The following is a 12,041-nucleotide window of genomic DNA, read 5'->3' as shown; positions in this document are numbered from 1 at the left end:
TTAGTGTGCAACCTGTTTGCTAATAAACCAGTACAGGACCCCGATGTCAAAATGCTTAAAATGGTCAAATCAGCTGGGACCCCGTTTCTGCATTTGACATGCCTTTTCCATTTCCCGGCCTCATGCAGAACATAAACCTGACTCAGGAGGTGGCTCTATGTGAACTCTCATAAATTGGAGTGGGTATCTAGGGAGTGGGGAGCAGACACTTCTTCTTTTAACCTTTCAAGACCAAGAATCATTTGGCCAGAAATCCACAACGTATTGAACTTAGGGTGTGAAAGCCGTACAGTGTATTAAATGTGAATTTGAGACCATGAATTTTACCCACACCGACTCTGTAAAACAGCCTCCCTTTTTCATAAAGCAGGCCCATAAACCTCTGCCAGCGAAGCAGAAAGACTCCTTAGGACTGTGGCTCACTTTCCGTCTGGGGTTGTCAACAAACCCCCTTTATGAGTGGAATAGACCTCTTGTATGTGTCGAGCTTCTGGCTTTTGCAGAGCGTGTTAGGAGCCAGGCTAGGCAAACGTTCGGCGCTGTTTGCTGAGTGCCTTTATTGCCTTTGCATAATTTATGAGCTGGAGGGGTTGACCATCATTCGTCTCTGCCAGGGGCTGGCACTCGAGGCTCCAGAGAGCGGAGCTGTAAATTGGATGGTGGGCTCCTGCTGAGCTCACGGCAAAGTCCTCGGGTCAGTATGGGAATTTAATACCAGAAATGGAACTGTTTTCTCAGCGCACCATGTGGGCCCCAGTGCAGCACAGACTGTTTTGGCAGACTCTGTGACTGGCCCTGTCGAGGGGCTGTCACTCACCCGGCGTGTTGTGTGGGGAGCCTGAGCATTTTTAATCGGCTTGGCATCCGTGCTGCTTCCATAATGGATACCAGTAGGTCTCAGTTCTTCACCATATGCTTAACTCTGGAGACAAGGTGCTTCTGGGTATATCAGTAATTACTTGATGCAGAATTAAGTGGACCTTGAAATTAGAACTGGACTGTTGGAAAGCAGGAAGCTTGACACTTTGATAGAAATAACCATTCCCAGGGACATACTGCTGTTAGGGTGGGGGGAGGGGCGTGAACAGTGGTGATTCTTTGCCCCTGCTGTCCTCCCCGCTCCTTCTATCCCCTGCACACCAGTCCTTGGGGGTGTGGGCAAATCCTCTGCCTCGGCCTTCAGCTGCCATTGAGTACCTCACAAGGTGGGCTGTGAACATCTGGGGAAATGAGCCTGCCTGGCAAGAGCCTCTTTTCTCTTGCACACCCCTCCTGAATCATGCTTTGTCACTCTTGAAAATGTGCCGGAACTTAGGAACCTCAAGTTAATTAAAGGCAATGGAGAAACTACACAATCAGGAGAACTGCTGCTCCTCACCCGTCTGCTGTTGGAGGCCTTCAGGGTCTTCTTCGCACCCATTTTCTTTCTCCGCTGGCTTGACTTACTGTAACAGAGCAATCACTCATCAGGCAGAAGAAAGTAAGTTAAGACAATCTGCGGTTGGGAGCCTGGTTGAAAACCATGCAGTGGTTAAAGCACTGTCACCAAACCTCTGATAAACCCGTGGTATTGAGGAGCCCGTGGGAAGAGCAGAAAATGTTACAGCCCTCCAGGCCATGAGGTTGCTATGTGAGTTCCTGAATGCTTATTGTACAGACAGCTTAGGCTGGAAAGAAGTAGTCCCCAAACTGAATCTTAATATAGCAAGATGTCCATTTGGATGGGGGTTTTGTTACTTTCCATTGAAAACACCCTAATGGTGGTTTAAACAATAAGGTAACTTACTGTTATCTGAACGAAAAAGTCCGGAGGCAGGCTGCTCTGAGGTTGGTTCACATGTCTCAGTTGTGCCAGGATTTTTCTTCCCTTGTTTTTTGTTTTTTGTTTTTTGTTTTTTATTAATTAATTAATTTATTTATTTATTATTTTTGGCTGTGTTGGGTCTTCGTTTCTATGCGAGGGCTTTCTCTAGTTGCGGCCAGCGGGGGCCACTCTTCATCGCGGTGCGCGGGCCTCTCACTGTCGCAGCCTCTCTTGCTACGGAGCACAGGCTCCAGACGCGCAGGCTCAGTAGTTGTGGCTCACGGGCCCAGTTGCTCCGCGGCATGTGGGATCCTCCCAGGCCAGGGCTCGAACCCGTGTCCCCTGCATTGGCAGGCAGACTCCCAACCACTGCGCCACCAGGGAAGCCCTTCCCTTGTTTTTATACTTCAGCTTTTGGCCTCATTTTTGCAAGATGGCTGCCACAGATCTGGACATCACATCCTCATGCAGTGATGTTCAGAGGAAAGAGGCAGTGCTTTCTGCTTTTCTCCTTTTTTTGAGGAGAAAGGGGTTTTCCAGAACCTTCAGCAGACATTTCCTCAAGTCCCCAAAATGGGTCTTACGGCCACCCTTAGCTGCAAGGAAAGTTGGGAAAGAGAGAATATCTGGCTTTTTCAATCTCGAAATGTCAGGAGAAGGTACAGACTAGGGAGAAGGGGGTTGTGAATGGCTGTGGGTGTGTAGCCAGCAGTGGCTGCCATAAAAGCAAATTTATTTCCTGTTTCTGTTCATAGCTACATCAACTCCCTTGTCCAGGTGGCCACACTAAAAAACCTTGGCATCGTCGTAAACTCGTCCCTCTTACTTGCTTCCCACATCCATGTATTATCAAGCCCTGTTGGTTCTCCCCTCAGAATTGCTCTGCCATCTGTTCTGCCCTTTCTCAAGCCATGCACCATGCTGGTCTAGACACTGTAAGGGTTGCCAACCCGGCCTCCCCGTGACCTGGGCCCTTCCCCACGGCACACCATCTCTCCTCCACCCCACGGAAGATTCATCCTCATGGAGTAGGTATATCTCTGATCATGTCACACTGGGTACCTCGACTGTGAAACTGAAAGCTGCTCAGGGACCAGTCCTGTGTCTTGACTGAATGTCTGAGCAGCTTGCGGCGCTAATCAAGGGCTGCTGCGTGAACGAATGGATGTATTTACATGCTGAGTATTTACTCTTGACAGAACACACCCGCTTTTTAAAAATCAAATACTGGAAACAGTCGGTGTGAAAAGTGGTTTGGGGGCTGTCTGCCCGGGGCCTTGAATGCCACTTGAAGGAGTTTAAACTTCACCCTCAAGAGGAAGTGTCCTGTGATGGTGAAGGGGGCAAGCTGTAGACTCACATTTGGTTTGAGTTTAGGTTTAGTTTTATGATTGCTGCATACTCTCGTAACTCCCGCAAGTTACGTAATCTCTCTGTGCTTTAGTTGTCTCACTTGTGAAGTGGGGATGGTAAGACTCACTTTATAGGATCTGTGGAAGACTACATAAAATAATTGAGGTAAAATGCTTAGCATGGTATATAGCACATAGTAAGCACTCAAAAATATTAGTTATTATTACAGAACTTGCTTCTCTGTTAAAATCATTTAGGTCTCAGTCTATTAAACTGTATTAACTAATATTAAGTCTGTTAATTCCATGAGAGCAGAATCTTTGATTCCATTTTCATTATAGCCTGTCATAAGGCTGAAGCTTCCAACACATATTATTGGAAAAATTAATTTGTCATCTTAATGACAATCTCACCCAACATCATTATTTTCTTTGAAAAATACGGAAATAAGCTTAGCTGGGTGGACATACTTGGCCCAAAGATACAAAACTGGGAAGAGTAGAGAGAGGACCTAAAAAAGAAAAAAAAGTCAAATATTAGATAACAAAACACTCTTGGTTTTTAAGAAAATTTGTGTTCTTTTTTTTTCCTTTACTTCTAATGAGGAACCCAAAGCTTTGAGTTAACTATCATTCTCTGGTCTTCTGAAACCGAGGTCAACAGTTGGAATTTGGAATCTGTTAGATACGGTGTGAGTCTCCTGCCCTAAAACTTTTTTTTTTCTTCTTTGCCCATATCATTGATTTGTTACCCTGACCTCTTGTTCTTGGCATGTTTTTAATAGAGAATATTCCCTCTTTTCTCTGGGCGATCACAAGTGGTGAGCCTTGCTGAACGTGTTCTGTTCCTTTCAAAGCCCAGATGAGAGAATGCAGCGCCCAAAGGTTTACCTCTTTTCCTCTAGAAAAGCACCAGGAGAGAGAGAGAGAGCTCCATTCACATTAGCTAAAGGTAGAACATCTCCATTAAGAAATTGATTTTGCTCTGAATCCCATTGAATAATCTTGAGTTACCTTAATCTCTGGCCCGGTTGGCTCCTCTGTGGGCGTCCCCTCCGCCGTGCAGCAGGGGTGCTCGCTGGTGTGACCAACTGACCACAGAACGAGCCACAGAGCACCGGCATCAGATGAGTTCAACAGAACAACTTCTCGGCATTTTGCTTCTGTTTCTGTTCACAGCACTTGAGCTGAAGAAACTTTCCAGCTCAGACAATGTTTCCTATTTCCTTTACTTGTCTTGCTTTTTTTTTTTTCTGTAGCAATAGCAAAAACGTACTCAATTTTTGCACTAATGCTTCTTCTCTTGTCTTCCTTTTCAGTGTGACAGCGATAGTGACCAGGAAGAGAAGGTAAGCCCCCCTTCGTCCCCCCACTGTGGGCATAGTACACAAGCACCATGAACACCGCGCGGTGTCTCCCTCACACAGCCTCAGGGCGGGGGGTGCCAGCTGCATGTTGACAGCACCTCTCTTCTGCAGAGACAGGCTTTATTCACACAGTGACATTGCCTATGATAAGAAATAACATTGAATTTGTGAGCCCCACTTTTTAAAAATAAGCCCTTTAATGTTGCGTATATGTGACACTAGGTTTTCACTTTATGGAAGCTTTTAAAAGAGGAAATTGTTTATTTTAATAGCCACCTGATTTTTCTTGTTTTATCCTTGATTGGAACATTAAACCTGCTACTATGTATGCATTTATAATGTCGTTCCTGCATTTCTTTTACTGACCCCTATGCTTCTTCCTGCTTTTCTGTACATATTGGTCTTCTTGATAGAAATGTTAATCGTTTGTTTCTAGGAGTGTCTTCATGGGGGGAGAGGTGGGCCGGGGCTGTCAGGTGGGAACCACTCTCTTCTCGTCCAGGTGGATGGTCGGGGGGAGGGCACTTCTTCCAGCAGGTACATGCTCTGTTTCAAGGCTGATGGCCACCAGCCTCTTTGTATCCAGTTCAACACGGATCAAGAAAAGGAGCTCGATTTGGGGGCTTCCGGAAGATAGCATCACAACCTGGTAAAGTGAACGTTCTGCTGCCTGAGGCAAACGGATTGTTTGTCTGTTTGGTCTTTCTTTCTAGCTTTTGTCCCAACCCCCCAACCAAATTTCTTTCCAATTTTATTCCCACTCTATGTATTTTGAAAAGAGTTACCTGAATACCGTGGTTTCTGTATTGCTTGGCACCAAGAGGAAGGTACCAGTCCTCCCGTCCCCAGTTTCTGGATCTGTCCTGCACAGCTGGCTTTCCTGAGCCCTGTTCTCTGACTCTCACCTCCTACGTGCTGGTGGATTTTACTCAGAATCCTGTGGTTAGTATTTGGTAGGATCTTTCCATCAAGCCTAGAATTCTCCCTCCTTCTCTGCTGCCAGCCTCCAAGAGAGATCTAAAGGCTCTTGTTTTGTGCTGTCGTTAATTTGAATTCAGCATATGTAGCCCGTTATGAAATGCGAGACATCATCATTTGAGCAGGTCAAGCATATTCAGATGAAGACAAATGGTGCTTATTTGATTTCCTTAAAATCAGGAAATGAAAAAAGTGCTCTCTGGAGAAATCATGTTCTGCCTGACTTGGATGATAGACCAATGCATGTCCCCCAGATAAGAGCAGGCTCTCGCCTTGAGGTTTTTATCTCTGAAGGACGGCTAGGACTGTCAGCTTGCTGACATGTGCATTATCCATGTCATTTTAAACAAAGTGACCTACGGAAGGGTGCGCTGCGCTGTGACATGGTAATGGGCTGTTGGATGACAGTGAAAGTACACACTGGAAAGGGGGCTGTGGATTATTCTTTTGTTTAACTGACAAGTAGGAGCTTCCTTTCGCCAGCCCCCAGGAGTCCTAGCTCCTTGGAAGTCGGTCCCCCAGTGCCTCAGGCAGCCAGTGTGTCGTGGGTGCCAGAGGCACGTAGGGGCTCAGCATTCAAGCGAGCTTGCTGGCCCCCAGAGCCGTCCGGGCCACATCCCACAGGGCAGTAGTCATCTCGTTCCATCAGGTGTCGCAGGCATCCAGGGAGGGACTGGTACTTCTGGCCACTGCTGGAGATCTTTTACAGGTGATCGTTGATCTCACTTTCCAAGTAGGTGGCACTTCTCCAAGGGGACGAGGCTTCCTCGAGGTTTCACAGCCAAGCAGACCTTCTTTCCTTAAAAGGCAGTGTGACTTCAGGAAGTGTCACAGTCTCCAGCAGTGGCAGAAGGTGGCAAGGACATTCAGTTTTGCGTTGCACCTAGGTGTCTTGATCAGCAGTGTCAACCTTGACTGCGCTTCCAAATGCCCCGGGAGCTGTACAAGTCCAGTTGCCTGGGACTCTCTTCAGGCGTCTAGCACCCCTTGTCTAGATGATCACTAACTCTGGTAATGTCGAGAATTATCAGCGCCGCCTGTGGTTTTCAGAGGTGTCTGGGGGGCCCGGTGTTTCCTGCATCCTGAGAGCACCGCAGCTAGTTGTTTGCTGGGATCTGAGTCCCCGAGTCTTTGCCGCCCAGGTTTTCGCCCCTGAGTGCGGGAAGCAGCGAAGTGTCGGCCCAGAGGAATGGGCAGTGGGAAGGTAGCCAGCACCCACGGCTCCGAGTTTGGGGTGATTTCAGGACAATGAAGGACAATAAGATGTCCACAGGCAAGTCCGAGGGAGGGGTGATGACGGGGCACAGAGGGCCGCTGGGCGTGGTCCTCTGACATGTGTGCATTTCCTGCCTCGGCCCCCCCAGTCGCTTTTCCTGTGGACTGTGGTGGCCCTGCAGATCCTCTTCTTCTTACTCGGGAGCTGCTTCACAACGGCACTCACATCATCTGTCCCTGCCCTGCCACCCGGCTCTCCTCCAGAGGGCTCCCGGCAGGAACAATCAAGGCTCTGTAATTGCAGTCGTGCCTGCTTGGCCCTGTTACAGTTAAGACTGTCAGGCTTCCCCTTTTGGACTGAGATTGTCTGCTGTTTATCATCGACTTTAACGCTACCCTCCCAGACTTCTCCTCCGAGCCGGAGCCTGGGCCCCTGTCAGCCTCCCCTGTGCCAGAGCCTCTTGCCTGGGCCCCCCTCGGAGCCCCAGACTAACCTGGGCTGCTTTCGTGTGCTGCTTGGAGGATTCGCATTCAAATCTGAATTGCTAGTGGTGGAAAAGGTGCCACTCCGTGTCCTGGGATGCCTTGAGCAGCCCCGCCAGGGATGCTGTCGGAGGCAAAGGTGAGACTTGCAGGGGCCCGCTGGGATTTCTCTCAGGAAGACCTGTCATGCTCTGACTCCGTAGGGGTCTGCAGAACTGGCAGTCTAAAGTTAGGGTACTGTATTTCACACGGCTGACTGAATTAGGATAAGCTCTGCTTTCCTCTGATACGAAGCTGTAATTTATAAAATGATACCCTTACTAATTAACATGGAAGGGACTGCGAAAGGGGCTAGAAAAGCAGAGCTTTCCATAAATGGAGGAGACATTCTCATACGTGGAAGAGGCTTGATGAGACACTGGGCAAAGCGTCCCTTACCCTCCCCTCCCAGCCATGTGAATACATCTCACGTTAATGTCAGCGGACCTGGAGGACTTTTGTGAGGAGTAGAAATTGGGTAGAAGATTAGAGAAGGCTGGAAACACTGCGTCTTAGATGCGGGATTGTTCGTCTTTGCAGTTAGTGCAAAGAAAAGAGGCAGCACTTGACACCTTAATCACCCAAATTAAGCAATTATTCCAGTCCCCCACTGGAAATGAATTGGTATCATGAGAACAAAGAGGCAACACGCCTATTTCCACATATTTGGCCTATATTTTCTCTGGTTTCCTCTCTTTCTCGACCACTGGCAGCAGCCCATTGTGCTAAGAAACACCCCGTTTGGTTATGAAATCAATGTGGAGATGAAAAATAATTCTCTTTCCATTTACCCGCTCCCTGTGTATTTTGTGGGCCATGTGACAGAGCTGGTTGGAAGGTGTAGTGGCCAGTGGTCAAGCAATTGGGCCTCCGAGTCTGATGGCCTGGGCTTGTTTCTGACTGTCCCTTACTGTTCTGGAGCCATGGACAAGCCTTGGTTCTCTCATCTGCCAAATGGGGGTAACAACAGCTCCACCTAGAGTTTTGTAATAATGAAATTGGCTCAGTGCCTGGCCCGTAGTAAGTGCTCTATAAACATTAACTTTCACTAGTTTTTCTTGGAGCGGAGTGAGGGAGAATCGCTTGGGGAAGGAGGAAGGCTATCCTTCTCTTCCGAAAGCTCAGGATCTGCCAGAAAACCTGCCAGAGGATAAGAGGTGTGATTTTTTTCCCACTGGAACCCGAGGCTCAGCCTTCATCCCCTAGGGCACTTCTTCCTGACACAAGCTGAACGGAAGTGTTGTGAAATTTGGAAGGGTCCCCAAACAATGATTTTTAAATTCCTTACCCCAAACACCAGGCTTTCCTTTGGGCACAACCTGGAGTCAAGAGCAAGCATGCCGCCCTGGAGGGATCAGATGGTGATGAAGTGGGTTGTGCAGCCCTCGTCCCACAAGCCAAACACTGTCAGTTCCCAGATACCCAGCACAGGAGAGAGGGTCTGATGCAGTCTATCTGGGGTGGGGGCCACAGCATCTGTATTTTTTTAAAAGCTTCCTGATAAGTTTTATACAACTGGTTTTGAGCACTACTACCTTTTTACAGATGTCAGAGAGAAGCATTTACTTTCCTCTGTTTAATGCTTCTAACGTTTTGACAGCTCAAGAGAAAGTCCTGAAAGCTATAGAGGTGTTGTGTATGTCCGCGCACCCCACGTGCTTATGTTTGTAGATGTGTGGTGTATACTGCATGCAGTATACACACACACACACACACACACACACACACACAACCTCTTCATAGATAGGAGCCGTTCTCCTGTTCCTCATGAGGATTTTAACACGACTCCTGATTGCAGTTTCCTGTCTCTGGGCTTTTCATGATTGGAATGACCACCTGGAGAAGGCTGCTTGGTCCCCGTGACTTGCTCACCGGTACCCAGGACAGCCTGCTGGGACACTGGCTAACTGCAGACGCAGAACCACAGAGTTCCCACGTCAGCCCCCTCTCCCTTAACATGCAAACACTTTCTGGTGCATTCTAATTTTTTAATTCAAGCTACCTTTGTTGTGTTTGATCATTTTGTATTCACTTGTGTGCGAAGGGGGCAGTTTCTAAGAAAAGCAGCAAGAAAACCAACAGAGGCTTGTGTTCCTAATTCAACACAAACCACATGCCTAACTTGGCTGCTGAAGGACCGAGAAACTGCTGAGTTGTCGAACTAAAGACAGGGCATGCGGCTTGTGCTTACAGTGGAAGAGTCCCATCCCTCCACTGGCCACGTTTCACACTTGGTAAAAAGTATGCACCCTCAGCAACATTCCACAAGCTCGGAAGGCCTTCGCTGTTGCTTGTAGAACCCGCATCCTTGGTTTTGAAACAGGACATGTTCTGATCAGGAGACAGCTTAGAGATGCTGTCCTGCACTGCACAGAGAGAAAGGAGTTTTCTCCTCCCTTCCAGTTTCATAGCAGCAAAGCATACAACCATTGCCCAGAAGAAGAGTAGGGACCCAAGTTCTCGTCTTTATATCCCTAATGTTCAGTAATGTTCATTGTTTTGCAAAATTTGCATTTCCTTTTTTGGATACTCATCTCCCAATGGAGGCGATAAGTGAAACAACTTCAGAAAACTGGTACTCACACCTGAGTGCACCTCATATCAATCCCAGGATTTATCTTCTGGGCTCCCAACAAATTTCTTTTTTAGTTTTACTTTCTCATAAGACACTTCTAAGCCATTTATAAATTTCCCACCTTACTTGGGAAATTTCTGCAATTCTTGGCTGAGTTTCAAGGGCTGTTTTGGATGTCTGAATCCCACGGTGCCCATCCACTCGACCTCCAAGATCAGGTCTGGGTCAAAATGACACTTTATCGTTCTTCCAACATCACCATGTTTCCAGTTGGCTTAATTCCATCCTATCCATCAAAAATTCCTATTGATACCATCCTTGGATTTAATTTCTACTGCATATTATTTTAAACCCTCTCATTAAGTTCTTCTCTTTGTCATATCATAGCATTTTCATGCCAGACCGAAAATTGCTTCACTCCCATTAAATGTGTATGTAGAATATCTGTCCATTACAACCATGTCATACACCTGAAAAAGACAGAGGTTTCATATATGTATATACATATATTTATTTATATAAATATATATAAATATATAAATATGCAGATTCTTTATTAAATATAAATCAATAAAAGGAATACTTGAGTTATTGGAAATTGGTCAGACATCTTCAGCTAAACTCTTGTTTCTTAGAATGAATAGTGAGAGGAACAGGTTCTGGACGTTCCCTTGTTCTCATGGGTGGGTAACGGAGAAGGACACTCAGAAGACCTGGTTTATCATTTCTCACTAACCAAGTGTGTGGCCTTGGACAAATGACCTAATGTTGCTGAGCCTTAGTTTTGTCATCTATAAAATGGGGCTGGAGTCAGTGATGTAGCTTTGAATATCCTCATTTTCTACGTAGCTATTTACCTAGGCCCCAACAACACAGCAGACCCAGAGGGAAATGTACATGAGTATATTTTCTCTTTGCCAAGGTAGAAGGAAGATTATATAAAAAATTTCTCCATTCTTTCACCTCTCTCAAACTCCTAACAGTGAATAAACATAGTGTGGACGGGTCCAGGCACGTCTGTGTTGACTCTTTCAGGTAACTAAAGGAAACTTACTATGGGCCTAATATCTAAACAAAGGTCATTATCTGTTTGCTGATTCTTTCATTTAGTCATTCACATCAACTCACTTATTTTTTTTTTCAAGTACCTACTGATGAACCAACATGGACTTGACAGAGTTGCTTGACTCTGTTGGGTCTGTCACCATGCACTTGCCAATAGGCAGCAGAGCGGTTAGTTTAATCTTATTCCTCAATTACCCAAATTATTTAGGAGAGCATGGGAGCTAGCGAAGAACTAGTTGACATAGTATGTTTCAAGAACTCACTTGATTGGTGAGTTAATAATGAGTATTATTTGACCTATAAAAGGAATTCTTCTGGAAACGTCCAGTATTGAATACATGATTCTACATTCCCAGAGAAAAGATCAGCTGCTTTCCCTTAGAATGAGCCATTGGCTTGGATTTTATGGCTTAGCTGAAGGGAATGTTGCAAAGCCAAGGAGGAATTAGGTGGAGGTGGTGGCTTTCAGCCTCATGAAATGGACCATGAACCCTGAGCCACCTGAGAGGGAGGTCCTAAGCAGAGGCGTTAGTACTGGTGATGCCTTTAACTGGCGGCTTGTCAGTAAGTATGGCCTGGGCTGCTCTTTGGTTGTCAGAAGAGTCTATCTTACTCTACATTTGGGTTGGAGAATGTTTGTCCTCAACAAAGATGTCTGAATTTCTTTTTGGTCATGCACATATGTATTTGTGTGTGGGTGTGAGTGTCTTAGTTAATCCCCCCTTGGCAACTTCCAGATGGTGATATATAATTATGGGTAATTACTCCTTGTAACTTTGCCATACCTAGATATGATAAAGATAATAAAATCTCTGTATTAGAATGCATTAGTAATTAGCCAAACTTTATACTTTCATAAGTCCTAAAATTCAATACATGAATATTATTTCTTCTTCTTCTTTTTTGTTTTTTTTCCAAAGTTACAACTGGGAAGATCAAATTGGCCTACTTCTAGAGCTTTTCCCTATTGGTTCTCGTGAGGATCATGTTGAGAAGTACTGGCTGTATACCTACTAACCAGAGTAGCTTTCTCCATTGCTGTTCCACTCCCAGGTGTGGTTCATAGTCTGCCAATTATATGCATGTTTACTGAGACAGTGAAATGGAGCATTTGAAGTAAGGACTGACCAGGAACCCCCTGGCATGGGTGGTTGTGGTACCCA

General features: G+C 46.1%; 1 protein-coding gene across 2 annotated transcripts in view; it reads left to right on the top strand.

Moving 5' to 3' along the window:
- The window catches only part of AUTS2 (activator of transcription and developmental regulator AUTS2), a 1,118,812-nt gene that overhangs the window by 788,573 nt on the left and 318,198 nt on the right, over positions 1-12,041 (top strand). For both annotated transcript variants that reach the window (XM_068565582.1, XM_068565581.1), the window contains exon 5: positions 4,476-4,505. In XM_068565582.1, the coding sequence (XP_068421683.1) occupies positions 4,476-4,505 (30 nt within the window). The remainder of the gene's footprint in view (positions 1-4,475; positions 4,506-12,041) is intronic.

The sequence above is a fragment of the Eschrichtius robustus genome, chromosome 16, assembly GCF_028021215.1.
Source record: "Eschrichtius robustus isolate mEscRob2 chromosome 16, mEscRob2.pri, whole genome shotgun sequence".
NCBI lineage: Eukaryota > Metazoa > Chordata > Mammalia > Artiodactyla > Eschrichtiidae > Eschrichtius > Eschrichtius robustus.
Note: the sequence above shows the minus strand (reverse complement) of the source record. Positions and strands in the feature narration are given on the sequence as shown.